Genomic DNA, 26,710 nt, shown 5'->3' on the forward strand with positions numbered 1-26,710 from the left:
AGTTCAGAGGAAGGTGTTCCGTGGCTTCAGTGGCTGGGCCATCCTTCTTCGAGTCCTTTCAATAACAGGATTGTGGATTCTTAAACCACTTGAAATAGCCCACAGCTCTTGACTTATAAATAGCGCAGGTCATTTTACTTACAGGCAAAGTTATGCCGGAATGCACTTGAATTAGGCTTGCCCTGTTATTTGCCTGTAGGGAAATTACTTCCTGATATTCCAGACAGATCCATAGCCAAATGGGGGCCAGACTCAAGCACTGTCTCGTTATAGTGAGGTTCTGTCACTAACATAATATATTCTCTCTGGAAAATGTTGCATTTGGAAAGAGAATTTTGTTTTAATGGTAGCAGTGAGGGACATCTCACTCCAGTGTAATGTCCAGGGACTGATGCATCATTTGGATTTGGGAGCTATTTTAAGTGAAAAATACTTTTGTGCTCCTGGTTAGGAAAACACATTATAAGGCCAAGAAATAAAAGAATTTTGTTTCTCTAGAAACACAGCACTCACTTCCAGGTATGAATAGAACTCTTGGAGTGAAAATGAAAGCCTGTAGTTTGTTTTATGATGAGTTGTTTAAACCTCCCTACCCTCTTGTCTTTGGAGAACTGTGCCTTTTTCCAGTGGGTGCTATTTATGTAGAAGAGTTTTGTCCACATTATAGACAAAAGTTAATGAGTCACACACACGACATAAACAGTCTTCTACTTACAATCAGGATGGGTTCCAAACGTTCAACTGTAAGGCACTTGTTTAAAACACAGAATGTGCTTGTCCTTAGAAACACTGGTATAAATGATGGTTGAGGGCCAGGCTAATGTGCCAAGGCCAGTTTAATGCATAGTGTAACTGAACTCACTGTTATGTGTTATACATCCTGAAAGGAGGGGGGTCTCCTGCAGTAAAAGGAGGAAAAGGAAGAGATCTTTGTCTTCCTACTCCCAAGGGTCTCTTTCCTTCATTTCCTGATTTTCCTCATCCTCATCCATTTGGGAGGCGGTCAGGGAACTCCTGCCTCTCAGTGTTCTCCCATTAAACAACTCGCCCTCACTCAGTCCGTCTGATCTCAGAAAAGGAGGACTCTGATCTTTTGACCTTACACATGCTTTTGTGCAGCTCACTGTGGTCCTCAAACCCTCTAATTTTAAATATGGCATTTCCTAGCCTTATGATTCTTTAATGATTAGTAGATTTCCAGTCAGTGTATACAGTAAAGACGAATTCAGAAAAGACAAACAGTATTTGGAGACCGAACCACCATACAAAAGAAATTGTTCCTCTGAGCCAGTGGTTCACAACTAAGGGTGACTCCCACCTACCCAGGAGATACTTGGCAATGTCTGGTGACATTTCTGACTGTCCCAACTGAACATGCATTGGGTGGAGGCCAGAGATGCCCCTCAGCATCCTCCAGTGCGTAGGACAGCCCCCCACAGCTTAAAACGTCAGTAGCCCTGCAGCTGAGAAACGCGCTTTAAGCCTGTTCCAAAATGTGGGTTGCTTACAGGTGTTAATATTGGGGGTGTCTTGGCTAAATCACTTGTGAAATGCAGAATTTAAGAGTTTACTAGGTGAATTGGGTTGGCTGGCAGTGGTAACTTTGGTTCTTTCCCTCCAAGCCCCTCTCCCCAGATATTTGTAATAAACATACCCTCTAATTCAAATTAACAAAAGTATATAATGAGATCGGTGCTTGTAGGTACTTGGGACACAGCCGGGAACAAGACAAATTCCTGTCCTCATGGAGTTTACATTCTAGTGGAGAAAGAAGAACAGCCAGCTCCGTGTGTGTGTGTGTGTGTGTGTGTGTGTGTGTGTGTGTGTGTGTGTGTGAAGAGTGGGGTGGGAAAGGTATTGGGAGCTGCTGGCTGCTAAGAAGGACAAAGAAATGAAGCAGGGAGTGGGGATAAATAGGATGGGGGAGGAACTGGAGTTTTAAGGGGAGAAGTCAGAAAAGGCCTCATCCAGAAGGCAGTGTTTCCATGACATCTGAGGGAGGTGAAGGGCAAGCTGGATAGTTATCCTGAAGGAAGAGAATCCAGGCTGAGCAAAGAGCCATTTGTCAAGGCCCTGGGCTGGGAGCCTGCTGGTCTGGTAGCCACACCGCGGCTCCCCTAAGCTTCCCTAAGAAACTCTATAAGCCCTCTAGGTGGGGGTGGGGACGGAGGGCAGGGTATATAGCATTAGAATTGCCTCAAGTTCTCTGACCATAGAAACGTCAGAGTCTCATGTCAGCCTCGTGTTCTGTGAAGGAAATGTGACGAGATGCCGCTTGGACAGCGCGTTGTTTTTATTACTCGTTCCCTTCTTCTGTGTAAGAATGCTGACTACCTGAGAACTCCAGGTAATTTCCACACAGATCTGGTGCACATTTGGAGGAGAGAAAAACGAGAGGTCAGAGTGAGGGTTTCATGTGGGTGTTTGGTATGTTCTCTGCAGGCTTGCTGACCGCCTTTGCTGGGTTCCTAGGCCGGGTGACTGCTGTGGATGTGGGGCATTTGGCCTACAGGCTGACGGCTGAAAGCAGAACTTCCGGGCTGCAGACCTGGGTCCACTGCCAGCTGCTCGCCAGGAGCTTACCCTAAGAGGACAGCAGCTGGCGGGGCCCCTGAACGTTATCCAGGGGGCAGGATGCTCTGTGTCCGCCCTGCTTTTGTCAGCCTGAACTTTGCAGATAAGAAGCTGAGGCCTGACTCTCAAGAGTAACAGTCCTGTCTCTGTTGGAGAACAGTTTATTTCCTCATAGTTGCCTTCATTACAGAGATAAGAGATTTTAAACGTGTGGTCTTTTTCTTCCATTTTTTTTTTTAAACCCATTTAGGACACAGTGCTTTGCACCTCGCAGCCAAGAACAGCCACCATGAATGCATCAAGAAGCTCCTTCAGGTAAAATGGAACCACTTAAAATGACAAATGTGCCTTTTTTTTAACATCGAAAAGTAACTGTGAAAGAACACATTCATTCTCTCTCCCTCTCTCTCTCTCCCTCTCCCTCTCCTTTAAATGTTATCGCAGAACCTGGATTTCCTAAGCAGCTTCATTATCAAAATGACAGCCCAGAAGAGCTATTTCCATAGCAATTACGCAGGTAGAGAAGAGGGTCCTAATAAAAATTTGGATCCTGGGATCCAGCCTTTTTCTCTTTATTCAGTTCTCCTTTTCTTATCTTGAAAGAGTTGTACCCTTTAAATAGATTAAAAAAATTCTTTTCTATGCTGTTAGAGATCCTTACAACACAAGATCTCCAGTATTCTGGTATTTGTTCTCTCTCAGTCATTAGGACACAGCTTGTTTTGAGAAGCAGCGTTTCAACCACTATTTCCTTGTATATAATTTGATGAGCTCTTAGTTCTTAGCTTTTGTTCAAGTTCTTGGTTTTATTCTTCTTTATAATTTTAAGTCAGCTCACTGGTTTGATCACCTTGCCAGGAAGTGTATAAGGATCACTTTGGGTGACAACGTCTGTAAATCTCTGAAGATGAATATTTAATAAAATCCCAATGGCAGTTTGTACAGTAACTTCCAGCTGTTGCAAGACAAAGTGCAAGCTGGCTGTTTTCAGGAACAGCACAGAGCAATAAAATATGTGCTTGGAGTACTGTCTGTTCTACCGAGCTGTTGTCTCGGCCTTCCTGAGCACTGTTTGGGACCCGGCATCTTGCTTTCATTTGGCTGTGCAATTCTAATGCAGAAATGTGGTCACATTCTTCAACTTGTCCTGCTCTGTTGATCACACAGCTTCTTGTCTTGCATTACATGATGCAAACTCCCACTAATGCCAGGAATGCTTACCCTTAACAGATCTTTGAAGTGAAATTCAAGAAAAATAGATCAACATCTGTGGTGGTGATGATGATGATTTTTATTATGAGGCTTCACGCTAAAGACAGTTACAATAGAACTTTTCTTACCTGCCTCCTCTGGTGCAGGGCACTCTGTACATAAATGAAAATCACTGACTCACCCAAGTGCCCTGTTTCCACACCCTTGGTCTTACCTTCATTTTTGTTAACTTCTTTATATTTTAAATCTTCATTCCCATCCTGGCTTGGCTAGCCAGACTTTGCATCTGGCTCTGGCTTTAAGGAAGAATGAACTTGACAAGTTGGCAATCCTCATGGGCAAGGAGCAGATATTCTAGCCTCTAATGTAATTTTATATCTGGTTATGCAAATAGATTGGTTTTTCCCTGGAATCTTTGAAGCCTTTAAACAGTTCCTTGTGCTGTTCTAAAATTAGGCCAAAGCCTGGTAAGTCGTAAATTGATCTCCATTCTTCTCACCACCATGGGGCAGACAGACATTTCCCTCTGACGCTGCCTGTTCTCTGCAGATTGTCTGAGGGCCGTTCTTCTTTCTGGGTAGTTGTTAAAACCTGAGGTTTTCATGTCCTCCTCATGAGCCACTCTCCTGGGGTCCTGCACCTCTCTGGTCAGGTCTTCACTTCTCGTCTAAGCATCCCACATCCTCTGCGTTCACTGTGTTTATTGTCTGTGTTGGGGCCCCTGTCGTCTTCTGCCACCCCTCACCCTGCACCCTCTGCGTTTACTCCTCTCTCTGGGACTTTGCTCATGCTGTCCGTCCACTGGGGAGACTTCCCTCCTCCAGTGGCTCCATTTTAAAGTTCTCCCTCCTCAAGGCAGTGAGCACCAAAAGAGGTTCGTGAGATGCTTCAAATTCAAATGAGCTCTCTCCCTCCCCTGATAGCCCACCATTCCCCCCATTCTCTCCCAGCAAGTGTTCCTTGGGCACAGTGCACTGTGTCAAGCAGTGAGTATTTACCCACGAACAGAGCAGCCCCCATCCCGCTGGTTTGCCACATGGTCAACAAAGACACAAATACACGTGACAAACTGCACGTCACTAAGAAGGAAACTAACAGAGAACTGTGAGATTGGAGCGAGGGGTGGATGTTCATGGAAGGCTTCCTGGAGGAGGTGATATTTAAGCTGAGAACTCAGTGACGCAAAGAGCCAAGGGGAGAGCGTTCCAGGCAGACAGAACAGCAGGTACAAAAGGCCTGAGGGAAGAAAGGCACTAGTCAGGGAGGAGGAAAGCCAGCGAGTGGGCCTGGGGCAGAGCGAGAGGAAAGGGCACAGAGTGCAGCCTTGTGTGCCCTGACAGGCAGACTGTGATTCATCCAAGTATAGCATGGAGCTGTGAAGGGCTTTTAAGTAAAGAGTGACCTTCCCAGTTTAAAGATCACTCTGTCAGAGAATCGATTAAAGAAGGAAAAAGCAAACTGTGGAGACCCACTGGGAGGCTGTCGTGGCTGTCCAGGTGAGCAAGTGCTGGCTGAGACCAGGTGGTGGTGATGGAGAAAGAGGAGAGGGTAGATGGGGGTGTGTTTTGGAGACAACTGACAGGACACAGTGGTAGATTAGATGTGCGACGGGGAAGAGGACAAGAAATCAAGGATGATGTGATGGTTGCTGGCTCACTGACTAGACTGACGATAGACAGGGAAGAATCGGGGAAGGGAACCCAGAAGTTTGGCTGTGCGACCTTCCAGGTGCTTGTGGGACATCAGACCGAAGTGTGAAACAGGCAGCGGATTGTCAAGCCTGGGGCTCAGAGCTGCCGTCTGCTGTGTCCAGGTATAGATAGGAATGTGGGCTCTAGCCCAGCCCTTCTGGTTTTGAATCCTGGCTTTGCCACTGTGACCCTAGCAAATTACTAACCTTTTGGAGCTTCAGTTTCCTCATCTGTAAATGGTGGTAATCATAGTCCCCAGCTAGGGTTGTTAGGAGCCTTTAAAACAACTCCCTGAACAGTGTCTGGCACATCATAGCTAATATCCACACAGCGGTACCGTTGTCATTGTTAAGATATGCATCGGGAGGTCATTAGCTTCTGGATGGAATTTCAAGGTGTGGGTGTGGATGAGATGACGGAGGAACAGAGCTTAGAGAAAGGATGCTAACTAGTAAGTCGCATCGTACCTTGCAGGGAAAGGAGGAACTGAATAGAACTGAATTTTATCATATGTATTTATGGATTTTTGTCTTACAGTCTAAATGCCCAGCGGAAAGTGTCGACAGCTCTGGGAAAACAGCTTTACATTATGCAGGTAATTTTCATTCTCCTATTTGTCTTCTTCTGCCACAAGAAACGCAGAGTTTTCACCTTCCTCATTTAAGGCATTAGCCTTACCACGTTATTCCTGGTGCTGTTTTCTGCCATCCCTCCTAGCCATCATTCCCCTTTTCCTCAGTTGGCAAAATGTGTCAGATTTTACCAAGGAAGTCATCAGTCGCCTGCCAAACAACTAGTAAAAATTGTTATGGTTATTGTATTTTAATTTATGTGAGTTTCCTGTTTAAGAGAGATTGATAAGCATTGGTAGATTTCAGGTAACATGTGATACTTTTTTTTTTTACTTGGGGATCAAAAGGAACATCAGTCAATTTTATTTATCAGCATTTGGCTTTACACAGTTGCAAGTGACAGCACGTGGACATGGAACTCTGGGGTGATTAGGTTTACAAATTTCTTTTAGAGTTGGTTTGTGGCAAAGCTAAGTCCTACAAAAAGCTAAACCAAATTTGCTTAAAGGCAGCTGGCGGGCACTGGCTTTAGGTCAGGTCTGGGTGACACTGAAATTAAACAGGAGTTTAAAACACCGCTTACTTAGCCTTCCTGAGTCCATGTCTCTTCAGTACAACTGAGTAACGTGGGCAAACTGGGCAGAACGTGAACTTTCCTTCCTGGAAGTGTTTGGTGCCCCGGGTTGTGAGAGTTGCTTTGTGATTCGCTGTGGTTTCTGTGTCTTTCCTTAGCGGCCCAAGGCTGCCTTCAAGCTGTGCAGGTTCTATGCGAGCACAAAAGCCCCATAAACCTCAAGGATTTGGTAAGTACCAGGTGGCCCTAGAGGTGGAGATGGACACTGGTTTCTGGAGCCCCATGGGCTACTTCTGGGAGTCACTAAGACCTTAGAGACCCAGGCATTTGGCAGAAGTCTGTTGCTTTCTGACCTGGATCCTCTTATGCAAAACAGATTTTAAGTATTATTCCCATCAGTCCTTAAACCATTAATAAAACATTTTGTAGCATGCACTTCCTGTACTTGTTTCTAGGGATGGACATGTGGTCTGTCATCAACCCAATTATTAATAAGGCTTAATTTCTTGATTTTTTTTTTATAAATAAAAAGTAAGTCTAAGTAGAAGTTCTGTTATTTTCTTTCTGTACCCCATTTATCACCTTCAGTACTCTGGGCTAGAGTTTCTCAACTTTAAAGACCACTTCTAGCCAATTTTAGCCTTGCTGGGCTATTTTGAGAATAAATTGACATGCCTGTTGCTCCTGGTTACAGGCTTCAATTTCCTGCTGTAGCATGGGACTTCTTATGTATACCTTATCCCTGATGTGGATGTTGTGAAGTGACCATTTCAAATCTATAAATGAATTCATACTCCCTGAATCTCAGTACTTTATACCCAGAAAGTATTATAACATCACAAAGATAATTTTTTAGAAATGTGTCTGAAATTCTACTTTAAGTGTATACTTAATCTTTGAGCAGCCATTGTATTTTTTTTAAAAACCCATGTTAAAATAATTGGACGTATTCTTAACTTATTTTTTTCCTTTGCCTACTTGACTACATCTACCTTAAAATTACTGTAGACCCCATTTGTGGGGAATGTTCAAGGAAAGAGCAGAATGAATGCTTCTCTTTATGGCTGGCATAATTTGAAAATCATAAGATTGTGGAAATTGTCACCTACATGTTGTTGCCAGTATTTTTTTTTTCATTTGTTTTATATTGTAATGTCAGGGTTTTCAATTCATCTGACATAGTTTGTGTGAGTTGGGGAGCTAATTTTTTTCCTAAAGGAATTGCCAATTATGACATATTAAACCATTCTTTCCATCAGTCTCTTTATCTAGTCATGTGTCAGTAACAGACACAAACTCTTAGTTTTGTGTTATGTTTTGGTTCCTAGTAAGATTATGGAAGGGTCTGCTTTCTGAGAAGACAGTGGGTGTAGAATATAGGATACGTGGGGTTCACTCAAAAGGAACTGCTTAGAGAGCAGTGGGACCTACAAACGCCAAGCGGAAACAATCCTCATTTCTCCAGAACTGTGGAGAACCATTTCTCGGTAAACCTGGTAGACTTGCCTTGAGCCTTGTCATACTTTGTGTCCCTCTCTCTCACATCATCACCAGAGTGAGTGATAGTTGAGGGGACAGGCAGCGCAAGAGGCTGGCTCCTAAGGAAAAGCTAACTGTCAGTGAAATTCCATGAGAAGATTGTGCTGGAATGTGATGTTGCCCTGTTGGGGCACAGACTGTCCTGGTGGGTCAAATATAATACCAGCAGGATAATTCTGGAATAAATGTAGATGGAATAAGGACCTTTGCAATTCTGTCTTTGGCATCGAAATTAAAATCTTAATCTGAGTTTGTCTCCTAGGATGGGACTATACCACTGCTTCTTGCAGCACAAAATGGCCACAGCGAGGTCTGTCGCTTTCTCCTGGATCACGGAGCAGATGTAAATTCCAGGGACAAGAACGGAAGGTACCACAGAATTAGAAATCATGTGATTTCAATGATACCCACATTCTGAGAAGCTTTCAAAATACCATAGCTGTATTTTGGATCATTGGTTCTAAAGTGGTTTTAACTTCTTTCCTTTACTGTTTTCTGCCTTTTTGGATAATTAAGAATCTGTTTTGACTTAAAAAAATATTTTCCCCAGACCTCTGGGAGTATCATTGCTGACTGTGTCTGTGATGAGATTAGATGCTACAATGAATAGACCATTTCCTTTGACTTTTTATGCAAAATGAAAGTAAACATATGGGTTGCTTTGTAAAAAATCATTTTAACCATGGTGTAGATTCTTTAAAATACTTGATTTGAAAGACAAGATTTGTGCCAATCATATTAAATTCCATTACGTTTAGAAGATTATGTCTATGTTTTTTGATGTAATATTGTTTAATGTTTTGACTTGATCTGAAGTCTTATAAAACAACTATCCAATTTTATTTTGATAGCATTTATTTCAAATTTCCTAGAAGACTAAGTGTAGTACAGGTTTAAGTACATTTAATCTCTGTTTTTAAGACAAGTGAAGTGATTTTCTAGCAAAAAGTTTTCACATTTTGTTAGTACTAATTTGTTGTCTCCTTTTTTAGAACTGCTCTCATGCTGGCTTGTGAGATCGGCAGCTCTAACATCGTGGAAGCCTTAATTAAAAAGGGTGCAGACCTAAACCCTGTAGATTCTCTTGGACACAATGCCTTACATTATTCCAAACTCTCAGAAAATGCAGGAATTCAAAGCCTTCTGTTATCAAAAATCTCTCAGGATGCTGGTATGTGAAAGAAAATAGCCAGTGTTGTTTTAAAGTTATCCACCCCATTTTCCCCAAAGGATAAAGGAATTTGTGCAATATATTTTATTATTCTTTTAAACATACTCTTGAAGAAAAATGAAGTGTTAAATAGTGTGTATGTTGTGTGTGTGTGTGTTTGTATCCCCTGCCCCAAAGTGGATATGAGTCATTATGGTTCTTATAGTGTTGTTGTGTCCCCCCCCCCCCCCCCTTTTTTTCTCTATAGATTTAAAGACACCAACAAAACCAAAGCAGGTATTTATCTTTGGGGAAGGGGATTTTTTTTCATCATTGCTTGTGGGAATTTCAAAATGTTCAGTGGTCCATTAGTGATAAAGACTTATGTTGAAACTACTAAAGGAGTAAAATATCTTTGGAGTAAATGATTTGCTGTTAAGGTGGTAAATGTTTTCATAATGATTTGCCCAATTTCCAAAGCATGTAGTTTTAAACTTGCTACTTATATATTCATCTTTTCCTGAAATGTACTAATATTTCCTACTGGTATGAAACTATTTGATATGATTTTAACTCTGAGAATGAACAACAGTATCTTAACTGCTTGTAATATCACATGAAATTATAGAACTCTATTCATGTTAGATATTTAATGAAAATAAGAGATTTGGCATTTTCTTTCATTTTAGTTAGAGCTTTTTAAAAATGTCATTAGTGTTACACAGATAGAAATTGAGAAGTTTGCTCTGTTATTTTTGGAATTTTCCCTAAAAATATAATCACTATTATTTATTAATGAGATATATATTTGGCTGTTTTATTTATTTATATGCCAAGATTCTTGAAAAAAATTATCAGAAACAGCAAATACTACCTAATTTATTTTGTACTAATTCTGTTACTTATTTCTCCATAACGTTCAGAGATGAAGTTTACCTTTTTTCATTCCTTGATATCTGCAGGGGATAACCAAAACCTGCAGATGCTCAAGTCCCTTATATAAAATTGTGTAGTATAGTTGGTTCTGGGATATGCAGGTGGTTGAATCTGTGGATGTGGGACCTGCAGATATGGAAAGCCAATTGTGTATTCTTTAAGAAAAGGAATGGAAATAATGAAGGTTGGGGAGATACCACTGCTTTGCATTAAGATGGAAGCTAGACTGTGAATGTATTCTGGGTTCTAAATTGTGTAAACAACTCCTCATCCTCTACTTTCCCAGTTCTCCACACCAACTTAATCTGGTTTTGTCTTGTGTTTTTTTTTTTATTTTCTTGCTATTAAAGCATGGGCTGCTAGAAGAAAACTTGGAGCATGCATATTACTTATTTTTATGTTGGTAGCAGATTTCAGATCTTGACAAAGTAAGAAATGCATGAACTGTTGAGGATTTTCTCATTTGTTTGATGAAGCTATTTGCTCAGACTTTACTAACCTAACTAACCCACCTCCATTCTTTGGACTGTGATAACTTTCAGCATGATCAAGTCTCTAAAATAAGCTCAGAGAGAAGTGGAACTCCAAAAAAACGCAAAGCTCCACCACCTCCTATCAGTCCTACCCAGGTAAAAATAAAAGCAAACCAACAATGAACAAACACATAACAGCAAAGCTGTAATTTTGTCATTTTGTGTTTAGGCCAAAGAGAACTATTTTAAAATTGACCCTTAAATGCATATTTAAAATTTTCTTTAGTGGATTTAAATTACAAATAGTGGTATGAAGAATTTTCATTAATGGTATGGAAATAATGTTGATTCATACATATTTCAAAACTAAAGAATTAAATAGTATCTTTTTTAAAAGCCTCAAAGAAAATTCTCAAAATCTGACAGAAACTTTTTCCTTAAGACAATAAGCTCGTCTATTTTTAGAGCTCACATTAACAGCTCTACACCAAAGCGGGGATAGAATGCATAGCTGGTGAGGCATGAGTTGAAAATGAATTTTAGTTGGTTTATTAAACATTGTTAAAGTATATTTGCCTTTCTAATTATATTTAAGGTTGACCAACGTTAAAAGCAGCTTTCATTTCTGAGCTTACAGTGATTACTAAACAGACGTGAAATGGAAAATAAAAATAAGCCAGGGTTTGCTATTAAAAGAATGATAGGCCTTAAAAAGAATAATCCATATCAAATATTTGAGAGGAATATCTCATCCAGTAAGCAATGCTAATAAATATGTTAGCATATTCATTAATAATACTCTCAATCTGCAATAGAAGTTTTATAGATCTTTAAAGTTAATTCTAGTGAATATAGGAGTAAAGTTCCTCAGTTAATAGTACTCTGCAAACTTTCAAGAAGTATTTGAAGTAGCTGAATTACACCGAAAATATGTTACCCTTGAATTTTAGTTGAAACTAAGGATAATCACTGTTAGATTTCTTTGCATGGGGTTAAATAGGCTAATTCTTTGGCACCAGAAAATATTAGACTTTGAAAAAGAATTCTTTATTTATGGGTTTCATTTTGTTTTTTTAGTTGAGTGATGTGTCTTCCCCAAGATCAATAACTTCAACACCTCTTTCGGGAAAAGAATCAGTATTTTTTTCTGAAGCACCGTTCAAGGTATTTCCTTTCTGTTTCTAACTTACTGTTGAATTTTAAGATACATAATAGATTTGATTCAGTTAGATAACACTAGGCAAACAGAAAATACTTCTTAGTGATTGGTTCACAACCCTTTCATCATGAAACACCCTTTGATTACTTTTGCTAGCATAGACTCCATACTAAAAGAGTAGGGTGAATAAATTACAGTCACTAATATTTAATTTTATTCATTTAAAAAAAGGGACAAGGATAAGAACTTACCTAATAACCAGTCAAGCATCTTGCCAAATTGAGTTGATGTAGTACCAAGCAAATTGAAAGAAATGTTGGTTTTTCTCTGATGTTGTACTGAGAAGTAATTGTGTATTTTTAATTAAACCTTTTCCTGACCATAAAATATGTATGTATTTTAGAAATTAAAAAAAAATCCTTTTGGTCTTATTCCATCTGATTCTTTAAGTTTGTGGTTGGAAAGTATTTTAAGGAATGGAAGGCTATTTCAATTTAATATCTGTTTACCTAAAAATCACTAGGAAATTGTACTTGGAAAGAAAGTAAAATTTCTAATTTTTAAAGTGAAATTTCAGTGGTATAATTGTATATTTATTTCCTCATCTAAGAATTACTAAAAATAAATTTTCTTTTAACTTGGATGCACATTAATCTGAAAAAGATTCTATCAACCTATCATTTCCCTTGCTCTAATGAGATTTTATTAATAAATACCTAAACAAGGCAGGGAAAGGAAGTTATGCTCTTATAATTAGCACCCTAGTATCTTCTAATACAGTTATGGCTCAAAGGAGGTAATGCATTTCAAAGAGTAGTATCACAAATTATGTTTTTCAGAAACAGTGTAAATAGACTTTTATTTCTTTCAAAAAATCATAAAAAGATTAAAAGGACACCATTTAGAATGGCTAACATTTAAAAAGATTAAAAATACCAATTGTTGGCTGTGATGTGGAAGAACTAGAACTTTCATACCCCATTGGGAGGATGTAAAATGGTATAACTACTTTGGAAAACAGTCTGACAGTTTCTTTAAAAGTTCAACACACACCTGACATATGATCTAGCCCTACATTCACTGATGTTTACCCAAGATTAAATTAAAATATGTCTCAAAAATTTTTATACACAAATGTTTATAGCAGCTTTATTCAAATATTCCCAAACTAGAAACAATCCAAATGTCCTCCAATAAGTGAATGGATAAAGGTAATGAGATGTCTATAATGGAATATTACTCAGCCATAAAAAAGAATGAAGTGCTGTCCAAGCAGCATTATAGAGCAATCTGAAATCCATCAAGCTGAATGAAAGAAGCCAGACTCAAAGAAATTCATCCCTTATGACATTCCATTTATAAGAATGCTGCAAAATGCTGAAAGAAGAGTAGTGGTTGCCTGGGAATGGGGTGGGCAGGGATTGGCTGTGATGAGGCATGAGGAAACTTTAAGAGGTAATGGGAATATTTCGTACCTTGATTATAGTGGTGGTACCGTGGGTGTGTATCTGTCAAAGCTCTTCAAATTGTAACCTTTCATTGAATGTAGTGTATTGTACCTTAATAGAGTTGAAAAATAAAAATAAGCATATATTTTTAAGTGAAAGTACAGCTTTTGTAAAGATAAGCACTTGCCAAAAATGAGGCACTCTAGTTTTAGCATTTGGGCCTTTACAAAGGTTCCTTTGCTGAAAAATTATCTCTCTTACCATGGTTTGTGGCCCATCTAGATGAAACATAGTAATTTCTGGCAAGTGACTGTATTTTGTTTTGGAATGAGAGTCTGGCTTTGAAGTTATAAGAATTTTTTTCATCATATTAACAGATAGATATTCAGGGATGCAGGCTGAGAGATAAATCTTTAAGGAGAGTGTCAATCTATGGCCATAAGAATTTTTGTTGCTTTATAAAATTAACTTTATCTTCCCTGACAGGTCTTATTTACTACCATTTCTCTTAGAAATATTAATAACAATATATTAATAGAAGTTAATTTATAAAATGATAACGCTAAGAAGTATTTTAATCCATGTACTTTAATCAGTGTATTACCCAGATAGGTAAAACTTCTATTTGCCTTTATTATGAAAGTAGCATTTATCATCTCAAGTTGAGCATATAGCCCACTAAATTAGCTATTATGTAAAATTATTATAATCTTAAAAGATACTTGTACTATACTTACTAAGAGAAATTTCTGGAAAATATTTTGCAAATATACCCTCTGGAACCTCTTAAGTGATTTAAAAATTATACCTCAGGAGATAATTGTCACTTATGTTTTCAAATATCTTCTTTCTTTGAGATTTTCTGGTTTTCTAATAAGATAACAGCAACTCTGTTCTGTGTACATACAAGGAGGAAAACTTGCTTGATTCTTTACACTTGGGAATATTCTTTCAAGTCATTTTTGTGTTCCAACAGGCTGAGATCAGTTCTATACGGGAGAACAAAGACAGACTAAGTGACAGTACTACGGGTAAGATGAAGGGACACCTGTTTTTATCTCCCTCTCATGTCCCTTTAAGAGAGCAGAGGTCACGCGGGGCTACCCTGGATAGAGGAGGTTGTAGAACCCTGGTGTGCCCCTCTAACGCCACCAGTACTGCATAGGCTGATGCGCTCTCTCCTTCAGGGGACTTTCACCTGGATTAAGGGGTCCCTGAGCTTGGATGTGAAAATATATCTGTTTCCATCTGTCCCTAACTAAACGTTAACACTTCCTCCAGTTACGAATATAGGCAATTAGCCCCAGTGGTATTAGCAGTCCAGTGGTTTTGACACCAAGAGGATTCACAGATGATCTCATATCCCCTTACTGTTATTACAGATTTCTTGAAATATCATTTAGAGCATCTCTGCTAGAAATAATGGCAGTTATTAGAGCTGCTGCTAGATCCTGTTATTTGGCATGTTACAAAGTAAGCTCTGTAGTGACTGTAGCCTCTACATTTCTATTTTATGCATTTTAAAACATTGTTTTGAGATGAGGTCCTTAGACTGCAGTCTTGGGTATGGATTAGTGGCCCTCCTTGCAGCCGAGCAGCAGGCTGTTTCCTGGAGGGAGAGCCAAATGACCCCTTCCGGAACTTCTGCTGTGGATTTTAAAGACACATGCAAAGAGTGTCAATGACATCACACATGATCACGTTTTCTTCACCAAGACAGGGTTTAATTCATTGTAGGGAGTCCATCCTGTTGCCTTTGCCCTCTAAGAATATAGTAGAGTATCTTCAGAATCAATTTAAGATGTAGAGTAGGAAAGGGTACAGCTCAGTGGTAGAGTGTGTGCTTAGCATGCATGAGTTCCTGGGTTCAATCCCCACTACCTCCATTAAAAATTTCTTTTTAATTAAAAACAATAAACCTAATCATTTCCACCCCCTCCAAATGTAGAATAGATGATTTCAAAGGCCCCTTTGTTGCTCCAGCATTCAGTCCTTAGTCTGTTATGCATTTCATGTGTGTTTGGAGCCCTTACCTTACAGAATTTAAAAATATTAAGATACATTCCTGGCAGGGAACAATGTTGAGATAACTGACAGTTGTTACATTGGATACTTTAAAAGCCATCCATTGAGTCTTAGAAGTCATTTTTATTGCTTTAGAATTGCCCTCGTGCTTCCAATCCCCTGGTTCATTCCAAGCTGACCAGACCAGACTTTAGAAGTAAGCATTTCTATGAAGAAATACAGTTTTGCATCCTTCCAAATTAAGATTAAAGCTTTCACCTTTGCATTAAATGGCTGTGAGAAAAATTTTTAAATAACAGTAAAAATTTGCCTCAGTGCTATTCAGAGTGTGGTCTCTGAACTATTGCCAGTCTGCAGTAGGTAAGGAGTTTGCACCAGAAAGTCATCCAGTCAAGTACACTGTTTTGTCCATCTGACATTGTTTTTTCTCATAGAAAAACTTTCTGGATGAAGGAAGCAATACTTTAAATTACATTCAGGAACAAGTTTCTTGTCTTGTCTCAGTGAGAACTTTGAATAGCGTAGCTTTAGATGTTATTGTAGCACGATAATCAGTAGAATGTCAAACAATTGTGGTTTACCAATAGTGTTTACTGTGGGATTCAGAAAAGGCTATTTCGTGCCAGGGTGGTCAGCGAGTGCTTTAAGGCAGAGGCAGAGTTTGACATGGGTCTTGAAGAATGCTTAAGAATTATCTAGCCACAGAGATGCAATGAGAGCAGTTGTATGGATGAAGAATTAAAGCAGCAGGCTAGTGTTGCGAATATAGAGGGTGTCATGGAAATCTTGAATCTGATGAAAATGGAATTCTAGAGAAAGACATCATGAGTTATAAACCTGGGTGGAAAAAAAATAGATTGGAACCAGACCATAGGGACCTTACTCCAGATAAAGGAATTTGGAGATTATTTTTGGAGGAAGAGCAATTAAAGCACTTGAACCAAAGGAATGACCCTATCAAAGTGTATTTTAGGAAGATTAATCTGACAGCATTGTACAGGCTACATTTTCACTAGAGGAGAGAAAGAGAGATTTATTTGAAGGCTGTTTGCAGAGTTACCAAGTATGGCGATAAAGTTTGAACTAGAGTGATGGAGGTGGGGGTGAGAAGTGAACCAGATTCCAGAGATATTTCTGAAGGGATTCATATGATGGGATATAGTAGGCATGGGAGGAACAAAAACCTGCCAAGGTTTTTATGACACTTAATTTAAGTGAACGGAAAATGTGTGGCCAAGTCCGTCAGTTTTCAGTTGAGCTTATTTGTATCCAGGCGTCTAGTATTGTGCTTGGGATGCCCCAATAAGGAGAGCCCGGTGCTTGAGAATTGCTGGTCATCTGTCCCGCCATGGGGGTGGGGGGTGCTTTCATTCATAGTCCCAACTAGGAAGAAGAACTGGATTGGGTAGAAAGTGAGTTTGTTAGAGGTCAGAGAAATAACAGCTTAATTATTAAAATAATTTAAATTGCCTCTCCTTACCAAGGTGCCGATAGCTTATTGGACATAAGTTCTGAAGCTGACCAGCAAGATCTTCTTGCCCTACTGCAAGCAAAAGTTGCTTCTCTTACCTTACACAATAAGGAATTACAAGATAAATTACAGGTAGGTAAATAGGTTGCTACTACCATCTAATCTGTAGAGTCAAGCTATTGGGTTTTTCAGGGTTAGCCAGATGGCATTTTGTCTTAAACATCTACATTAGTTTCTTCTTCTTTTTAAAATATAATCAGCCTTAAGCATTTTATAGATTCAAATCATTTGTCTCTTGAGTTATTCATTAACTCTATTTCTGTAGAATGGCAAATTGGTAAATTATATAAATTAAAAATTAAATTGGTAAATATATAATATACATAGTAATATATATGTATAATATGACACACACATATGATTAGTCACTCATTTAGTAAAGTTGTTCATTCAGCAGATTTAAGAACTTGATAAGGAGTTGCTGTACTAAAGCCCATTGTCCCTCTTGGCAGCTACAATAATATGAGAAACAAAGGAACAATTTGAGTCAGAGGCTTTACTGCCAAAACAAATCTTGTGTTTTTAAAGAGGCTCACATAATCTGCCCTAATAGAGCACAGAATAAGCTTAGTGTCGTTAATGCGACTCCCGTGTCCCAGACCATATTTTTTCATGGGGCAGGAGGACACATGCAGAGAGATTCGTCTGCTCTCCTGTATGTAACGTGTGGATTGTTCTCTCAGTCCAGTTGCTGGCTCACCTAACCACACTTTTGGTGCCATTTCATTCTTGCCTTTCCCCTAGGCCAGAACACCCAAGGAGGCAGAAGCAGACCTGAGCTTTGACTCTTACCATTCCACTCAAACAGACTTGGCCCCATCCCCGGGCAAACCTAGTGAGACCTCTCCCCCAGACGCCAGATCATCTCCATCTGTCCTAACACATTCCCTGAGTAAATCTCCTATCGACAGCGATGTCAGAATCCAGCAGCTGCAGGAGGTTGTACAGGACTTGCAGAAGAGACTGGAGAGCTCCGAAGCAGAAAGGAAACAGCTCCAGGCCAGCAGGACGGAGTCCGTGTGCTTAAACAGTGCGGAGATTTCAGAGAACGGCTCCGACCTCAGCCAGAAACTTAAAGAAACGCAGAGCAAGTACGAGGAAGCTATGAAGGAAGTCCTGAGGGTGCAGAAGCAGATGAAACTGGGCCTGGTCTCACCGGAAAGCGTGGATACTTACTCACATCTCCGTGAGCTAAGGGTCACTGAGGAGGAAGTGGATGTGCTAAGGCGGGAACTCCAGGACGCCTTGGAAGAAAGTGAACGAAATAAGGAGAAAGTGCGAGCGTTAGAGGAAAAGCTTGTGGAGAGGGAGAGAAGTGCGGTTCTTAAACCACCCGTGGAAGAGTACGAGGAGATGAAAAGCTCGTACTGCTCTGTTATTGAGAACATGAATAAGGAGAAGGCATTTTTGTTTGAGAAATACCAAGAGGCCCAAGAAGAAATCATGAAATTAAAGGATACCCTCAAGAGTCAGATGACCCAGGAGGCCGGTGACGAAGCTGAGGACATGAAAGAGGCCATGAACAGGATGATAGATGAACTCAACAAGCAGGTGAGTGAGCTGTCCCAGCTGTACAAAGAAGCCCAGGCCGAGCTGGAGGACTACCGCAAGAGGAAATCTCTGGAAGATGTGACAGCTGAATATATCCACAAGGCAGAGCATGAGAAGCTGATGCAGGTGACGGATATATCCAGAGCAAAGGCAGAAGAGGCGCTGTCTGAGATGAAGTCGCAGTACGCCAAGGTGCTGAGCGAGCTGACCCAGCTCAAACAGTCGGTGGATGCGCAGAAAGAGAACTCCGTCTCCATCTCAGAACATTTGCAAGTGATAACCACGCTGCGGACCACTGCCAAAGAGATGGAGGAGAAAATGAGCAGTCTTAAAGAGCACCTCGCAAGCAAGGAGGGGGAAGTGGCCAAACTGGAGAAACAACTCCTAGCAGAGAAGGCGGCTGTGACCGATGCGATGGTGCCCAGGTCTGCATATGAGAAGCTCCAGTCGTCTTTGGAAAGCGAAGTGAGTGTGCTGGCTTCAAAGTTAAAGGATTCCGTAAAAGAGAAAGAGAAGGCCCATTCAGAGATGGCCCAGATTAGAAGTGAGGTCTCACAGATGAAAAGGGAAAAGGAAAACGTTCAGACTCTCTTGAAATCCAAAGAGCAAGAAGTAAATGAACTCCTGCAAAAATTCCAGCACGCTCAGGAAGAGCTCGCGGAAATGAAGAGATACTCCGAGAGCTCTTCGAAACTGGAGGAGGATAAAGACAAGAAGGTTGGTGAGACTCTGTTGCTGATGGATTTCAAGCTAGTAAACCCTAAGGCCTTCAACTTTTATTTACTATCATTAACATTTTTAGCATTTGTTAACTCTAACCTATTGTGAATGCTCAGAGGCTCCACACATGACTCCATCTGTCCCCAAGGGCACATTGAGAATAGAAGGCTGGACATTTATTTTTAAAAAAAAGACACTGATCTTCTACCACTTCCCTCATACTGAAGCATTTTCACATGTGTGGTACACATTTTCCCTTTAAAAGTAATTTTACAGAAGCTCTGCCAAGGGTCAGGGATCAGAAGTGAGCCCACCAACTGAGAAGCCTTTGTGACCCATCTTGAACTTGAGCTCTTTTGGAATGCAGACAGATGCGTCTGTCATGTGGAGACCTCAGCACTCCCAGACTTGATACAGATTTCCTCAACTCCATAAGCTTTCCCCTGAGTCCATATAAAAACCCTCCCTGGCCCTCATTTTCAAAGGTGTATGGGAGAGGAAGAGAGAAATGTTGGGGGTGGGGCACGGAGGGAGGAGGAAAGGAAAGGGAGGGGAGGATGGTCCCGTACCTGGATCTGCTCTGTACCCCTGGTCCTCTGGATCAGATGTTCTGAATGGCATTCATTAGAGCACTGTTTATCTTTTATTCCTTTATTATAATGAATGTTTCAAAACGAGCTTCTAAAGCCAAGGGGGCAGGGGTCGAGAGTGGGTAGGGGTAGGGTAGGGTACTGCCTTCACTGTACAGAGCAAGATGTCGGAGATACCATGGCGCCTCCAATGTACTCCTGGTTACCCATGTCAGCAACATTGAACAAGGCATGGCTGTCTCCAAACAAAGAAAACCCAAAATCCTGTTTCTGATTTATTTTTTTGACAGTACCCCTTTTAAGGGTAAAAGAAGGAAGTCAACGTCACAGCTTTTGTTACCTTCATGCCCCCAAACACAGTCTATAATTCAGGGGCTCTTGTTTGCATATAATGGCCTTAGAGGGCTTTGTTCGCTTGCCTGATTTTATCTGTTTTTTTTATCTGTTTCATTTTATGGGTTTTCTTTTTAAAATAAACAAGGGATTGCTTCAAAGTCTCGAGTCCTGGAGGCCAGCAGAGGCTGCCTTCCAGGTTGAGAGATGGCTGGGAGTTCTGCTTCTTCAGGGACGTTCCAACCTATTGATAGACGTTTCCTTTCTCACTAGATAAACGAGATGTCAAAGGAAGTCACCAAGTTGAAGGAGGCCCTGAACAGCCTCTCGCAGCTCTCCTACTCCGCCAGCTCGTCCAAGCGGCAGAGCCAGCAGCTGGACGCGCTGCAGCAGCAGGTCAAACAGCTGCAGAACCAGCTGGCTGTGAGTGGGCGAGTTCCCGCCGCCCGGCTGGGGTGGGGGCCGGGCAGCTCGTGCCCCAGCCCCGCCGCTGGGGCAGGTTGGCGTGAGCAAAAAGCCGCCCAGCCTGGGGGTACCTCAGCGAGCGCTTGACTAAAGACATCTTGGGTGAAGCCCAGAGAGGGAGCTGGTGGAATTCCCGGTCACTACCTGCAAGGAGATGGGTTAGACGTAGCGCTGGGAAGGGAGGAGTCCACAGGACAGTGGGCGGAAGCCTTTGTTCTTGTTTGCTCATCCACTTACTTTTTACCCTTCCTCCATTCATCTGCAGTGGTGGTCACTGTCTCTGACTGTGGCAAGAGCTGCCTCTTATTAGGGGCCAGGGTCTCTGGGAGTTGTGTATCTACACGTTGGAAGCTGTTCCTTGGCCCCTCTCGTGATTTCACCCAGAAAAGCCATATTGCATGTCTGTCTGTATGCGTTTCCAACGGCTTTCGTAATACAGCACCACAAACTTGGTTTTAAGCAACACGAATTTATTATCTACAGTTCAGGAGATCATAAGTCTGAAGAAATCAGTTTCACAAGACTAAAGTCGAGGTGTCAGCAGGGCTGCTTCCTTCTCAAGGGTCTAGGGAAGAATCCATCTCCTTGCCTTTTCTAGTTTTTAGAGACCACCTGAATTCCTTGGCTCGTGACCCCTTCCTCCGTCTCCAAAGCACGTCACTCCAGCCTCTGGTCCTGTCCTCCCATCTCCTCCCACCTTTGACCTTCTTGCCTCCCTCTTCTAGGACCCTGGTGTTTATATTTAAGGTCTACCCAGATAATCAGGATAATCTTTCTTTCCTGCTCAAGATCCTTAACTTAATCTGGAAGGTCCTCTTTGCCTTAGAGATAACATTCCCAGGTTCTAAGGATTCAGATGTGGGCATCTTCGGAGGGCCATTTTTGGCCACCACAATATCTGTTAAGGTTTTAGTTGACAAAGGTGTGTTACATTTTCCACGTGAAGTCAAGGGTCAGTCTGTCCTGGACTGTGTCTAGCTTCCATTTATAAACAGGACCTGGACTTTGTGGTTTCTTCCATGCAGATTCGACACTGGTGAATTCAGGTTTCTACAGTCCTTCCTCCAGCTGGCTGCAAAGTACAAAGCCAGCTTTTTGTGTGTTCCCAGCTGTAGCAGTGGAGGAATAATCAAGGAAGGAGAAGATGTTCTTGACTGTTTTTCAGGTCGTTTCAGACTTGGAGATAAAGTACTAATGGTTTATACAGTCATTCTGACAGTTATTCAACATGCGTTTAATGAGCTCCTGTGCATCAGTGATGTACAAGGTGCTGGTGATGCAAAAATGAATGAGACACAGTCCCTGTTCTCACATAATTTACACTCAGTAGAAAGGCTTACCATGGACCCAGTGTAGTAAGCGTCCACTGATAGATGCCCATCATGCTGTGGGCGTAGAGAGGCAATGTGCTTACCCAGTCTGGGTGAGTCTCAGAGGGCTTCCTGCAGGAGGCGATGGTTGTGCTGAATCTCTAAGAGATAAGCAGGAGGCAGCAAGGACTGAGATGTGGCATTTTGATGGCCCCTGCTATCCTTGGCGAGCACAGTTCCAGTGGAGTGTGGGGTGGGTTGTGGATTGCAGTGGGCTGACTGCTGGAGAAGTGACTATGGAGCTGGGGTATCTGGTGGGGCTGACGGGTCATAGAAGGAGGCAGGGGAAGCCTCAAGTCCGTTTACTGGAAAGGTAGGAGGTGGTGGTGAGGGAGTGGGCTGCTTTCAGATGAGATTTCAGAGGTGATGACCGAGGCAGAGCTATGACAGTAAGAGCGAGTGGCTGGAAGGAGGAGGAATAAGTCAAGAAGCTGAGGTTGAAGGACTGAGGCCAGGTTGGTCAGTGACTCATCCACGTGGAGAGTGGAATCAACCAAGTGATGACAGAAGCGGGCATGGCAGAGAAGACAGTGATCAGGAGATACAGTTATAAATGATGGAGTGGAGGTCACCAAAAGGGTGGAGGAAACTCAAGCACAGATTGAGAGCCGCCAAGCGTACCTTCTAATGGCGTGAACTTCAAAGACAGAGGTTCCAAAGGCTGTCCTAGAATGGGGCAGACACTTCATGTTCTGACACTGATGGGAAGGAGGTGTGAATGAGTATTGCTGAACTTTTATCAATTTTTTAAGCGGTCCGTATGAGTCTCAATTTGCACCATGAAGTAGGAAGCAAGGCCTCTTTTTAGAAGAGTTTAAGAGCCGAGATCCTTGAAATAGTCACTGAGAGGAACTGGACTAACAGCTCAACAAGGAGAAATCCCAGCATTAACAGCTGTACTGAGGAACTGTTTGAGACTGGTGCCGTCACCCTGTTCACCTCCTTGGTACACAGACAGCTAAATAATTGAATTCCCCAGGGATTACACAACACTAGGTCATCAATAACTCTGTAAAAGAGTACATTTTGAATGTTAAATTAATAAATATTTGGTCACAGTAGAAAAGCTGGAAGATACAGAAAACTCTGGAAAAGCTACTATAAAGAAAAATGGCCTATAATCCCACCACTCAGAGACAGTAACGTTCTACATTTCATATAGTTTCATATAGTCCCCTGCACTATTGACTGTGTGAATAATTCCGCACTTAACATAGGTGTGCATATAGTTTTAAAACACATTTTGAAGTATAATAACTACTTTTTACATGAATTTTCTTTGGGAGTTTACATACCAAGGTATGAAATAGGTAGATTTTTTTCCCCCTAAGAAGATTGACAGGCGTTCCAAATTGGCACACCCACTGAGTCCACGACAATTTTAAAGGCTTCCTATACTGGTTGGTGGAAGGGATTGCTTTGGTCGCTTTTGGCTGCAGCTTTCTGAGTTTATTGGTTTTGTTTTTTCACGGTCTCCTAAACTCTTGAACAATGTCAGATTGTCTCTTTCTAGGAATGCAAGAAACAACACCAGGAAGTCATATCGGTGTACAGAATGCACCTTCTGTATGCTGTGCAGGTATGGTACCTGGGGAGCCTGAAGAAATTCCACAGCAGGTGTTGCCCAGACTCCCTTCATTAAGGTAGCAGAACCAATGAGGATTCAAAGAGACAACTTCTCACTGGAAAGCTTAAAAATGCCTTTTGCTTTGCTTTGGATTTTGTGTCGGGAGCAGCCTCATTTGCTGCGAACTGAAGGAGGATGTGACTGCCATCCGCCACCCCCCTCCTCCTCCTAATAGAGGAGGAGTCTAGATTTATTTTCCAGGCATCACGGTATTCTCAGAGCCATCGGCGCTGTCTCATTCCTGGGACTGTTGCTGCTGTGGTTGGCTGGGCTCACACTTGCAGAAACTAGAAACCCTTTGCTTTTTTTATTTTCCCCTTTAGAAAAAAATATTTCATCAATTATCACTGATGGATATAATTATTTCATTTTAAGAGTATTAAGACAAGGATAGTTTAAAGGCTAGAAGACATTAAAAATATATTGGGTTTATATGATTTTTGGGGGGAGAGGCAATTAGGTTTATTTTTATTTATATTTTATTTTTAATGGAGGTACTGAGGATTGAACCCAGGACCTTTCACATGCTAAGCATGTGCTCTACCACTGAGCTACACTCTTCCCACTCTATATGAATTTTTAATGCAAAAAAAGGACATCTCTTCCCTCAAAAAGGATGAATAAAATCCCTGCAAAATGCACTGCTTCATGCTTTCCTTCCAGTGCAGGCTGTGGTAGAAACAAAATCTGTCTTAGAGAACTAGCTGTGAGAAGTAAGACCTAAACCTGAAGGTTTAGGCAGCCCAGCCTCACCATCCTCCAGAGGAAAAAGAGCAGGGCCCGCTCTTGGGCTCAGTTCCTGCTAGAAATGTGGGAATGGGTAGAGCTAACATTCCTTTAGGAGATCAGTGGGGAGAAGCCAAGGGCTCATTCCAGCCAGCCATCTCCATCCCTAGGTGAGACAGTGTCAGGACTCAGGTTCTGATCAGTGTCTTTTGTTTGAATTTCCTAGGGCCAGATGGATGAAGATGTCCAAAAAGTACTGAAGCAAATCCTTACCATGTGTAAGAACCAGTCCCAGAAGAAGTAAAGCAGATCCCTTGGCAGGACGCTGGCCCCTTGTTGTCCACCTTTGTGTTCAATCCAGAGTTGTTGGCAACCACTGCCATTGTTCTCATTCGTGGTATCACTGTGACCCTGATAATAGACTTGCTTCCTTTCCAAAGGCTTCTTTCTGAGGACTGGTTCCAGGAGAAGACCATCGATCTGAGAACTGCTTAGAGACTTCAGAGCAGCAGAGGTGAAGCCAGCCCTTCAGATTCCAGAGCTGGGATTGGCAATGCCCAGGAGTCCGGTCCTAGTGCTGGCAGTGGGAATCCTCCCCAGTACCTGCCCAACTGAGGGGCTTCCCCATCACTGAGTGATACTGACGCCGCCACGCAGTGAAGGCTGCCTCCATTCGCACACTCAGGCTGTGCCGTTCAGCACAGCAGGGCTCTTTTTGCCTTTGGTTTCCAATCCCCAAACATGATTTGATTTCTAACCAAATTAGTATAGCACTGGTTGTGCTACGTACAGCACTGGTGCGTGCCTAAGACCCTTTATCGTGATATCCTGTGGATTTAAAATCTCTAGTTCCATCCTTTTCCCCCTCAATCTGCCTTATATTTCTCATCACCGTGCTTGTCAGTCTCCTAGCTTGATGAGCACTATTAACTAAAACATGAAGTTTAAAAAAACAAAAGCAAGTTGCCCTTAAAAGTTCTTTTTAAGTAAATCGCTGACATATTGCAAATTTTTCTATGCAAACTTGCCTCCTGCTGTTTGTTACCCACAAAGCTCAGGAAATCCAAACATTTGTGTTTCAACAAGGGACAGTAAACTGCGTGTTTACAGCCAAAAGAAATGCCTCATAGTTTTTAACCTCAATTTTTTTAAAGTGTTTTTTTTTCTCTACCATATTTTTATTGGCTCTTAAAGAGGTTTTCATATCTAAATCCCTAAATAGGTGAAATTTACATTAGACTATATTAACAAAATATTTTTTAGGTAATCATGCTTAAGACTTTTTTTTTAATGTAACTTTTTCCTCGGAGTTTTCAGCTATAGCAAACGGTGGTTATATACTCCAAACTCATGAACTGCCACCGATACCCCTAGATTTTTCTGCCGTCATGTTCTTGCTCAGAACTGTAGCACATCTCTGAATGGAGTAAGTCGTCTTTAACCTGTTGAATATTTTTGAATGCCCCAACAATACCAGCACTCGTAAATTATCTCTGGAAGGACTGTTTTTCAACTTTAAAACAAAAAAATCCTGGTAAGCGTTATGGTGCCTAGCCGAGGTCTTGGCAGAAAACATTTCTGTTCACTTTACTTTCAGGTGAAAAATGTTTCTAACTTGCTTGCAGCTTCCCTTCCCTTATGGCATTGATCTTACTGAGGGGTGTAAACGGAATACAGAAATCTCTAAAGTGTATAACCAAAAGTGGAGGCCAGCTCTGAGAGGACCCATGGGCCACTTGGCAGGGGTGGATGGCGTGTTCATCTGTGTTGGATGAGGAACGACAGCAAAGCAAAAATGGCTTTTGAGCTGGGTGTTACTGTCCTTAAGTTGTTTAGAGCTCAGCAACTTCTCGACAATGCTCCAAAGAAATGTGAAAGGACCTTTTGTCACAGCACTTAAGAAAACACATAGCCACCCTCCACCTGCCCCCCTCCCCCCACAGAAATGCTGCAGAGGGTAAAACTTGAGACATTTTATAGGATGCCTGACAGAGTGTAGCCTTTTATCTTGTTTCAGAATGCATATTTATTACAAGTACTCTGGTTAAATATTGAAAAGTTACATGCTGTAGTTTAGCATTTTTGCCTTTGTAATTTACAGACAGGATTGCAGAAAATAAACTTCTGTTTCATTTTGCATCTCTGGTGTGGATTTTGAGCATCTTCGTCAGTGCGCCGGTACGGCTTCTGAAGATTGGCTCAGCAGCCTTTCGGAGCAAAGGTTTTTATACCCTGTGTTCAGCTCAGTGGTGCCAGCTGTTTGCAGGTACTCATGTGATGTGTCCTGTCATTTCTGTACTCTAGCTCCCGGGGCCATTTTGAACTCCGCCCCAAACATCAGCCACTTTGGGGCAGTTGCATCATAATTCTTTTCATTCAAAATTGCCTCTCAGTTGATCTGTGGTCTTTTTAACTATGTAAAAGCCTCCATTAGATTTTTTTCT

General features: G+C 41.5%; 1 protein-coding gene and 1 long non-coding RNA gene across 8 annotated transcripts in view; one reads left to right on the top strand and one right to left on the bottom strand.

The window, feature by feature from the left end:
* The window catches only part of RAI14 (retinoic acid induced 14), a 139,607-nt gene extending 113,202 nt beyond the window's left edge, over window positions 1–26,405 (top strand). For 5 of the 7 annotated variants that reach the window (XM_074356897.1, XM_074356901.1, XM_074356906.1 and 2 more), the window contains 14 exons: window positions 2,825–2,889; window positions 6,015–6,072; window positions 6,782–6,852; window positions 8,425–8,531; window positions 9,155–9,333; window positions 9,581–9,609; window positions 10,791–10,877; window positions 11,799–11,885; window positions 14,305–14,359; window positions 16,838–16,956; window positions 17,629–19,152; window positions 20,352–20,501; window positions 23,427–23,492; window positions 24,493–26,405. In XM_074356897.1, the coding sequence (XP_074212998.1) occupies window positions 2,825–2,889; window positions 6,015–6,072; window positions 6,782–6,852; window positions 8,425–8,531; window positions 9,155–9,333; window positions 9,581–9,609; window positions 10,791–10,877; window positions 11,799–11,885; window positions 14,305–14,359; window positions 16,838–16,956; window positions 17,629–19,152; window positions 20,352–20,501; window positions 23,427–23,492; window positions 24,493–24,570 (2,675 nt within the window). In that variant the 3' untranslated portion in view covers window positions 24,571–26,405. The remainder of the gene's footprint in view (window positions 1–2,824; window positions 2,890–6,014; window positions 6,073–6,781; window positions 6,853–8,424; window positions 8,532–9,154; window positions 9,334–9,580; window positions 9,610–10,790; window positions 10,878–11,798; window positions 11,886–14,304; window positions 14,360–16,837; window positions 16,957–17,628; window positions 19,153–20,351; window positions 20,502–23,426; window positions 23,493–24,492) is intronic. The other 2 variants (XM_045517085.2, XM_045517089.2) reach the window with 2 other exon arrangements.
* Window positions 1–26,710, bottom strand: part of LOC141575851 (uncharacterized) — a 35,400-nt gene that overhangs the window by 2,078 nt on the left and 6,612 nt on the right. The gene's annotated exons all lie outside the window — the stretch shown is intronic.

The sequence above is a fragment of the Camelus bactrianus genome, chromosome 3 (genome assembly GCF_048773025.1).
Source record: "Camelus bactrianus isolate YW-2024 breed Bactrian camel chromosome 3, ASM4877302v1, whole genome shotgun sequence".
In the NCBI taxonomy this organism is placed as follows: Eukaryota; Metazoa; Chordata; class Mammalia; order Artiodactyla; family Camelidae; genus Camelus; species Camelus bactrianus.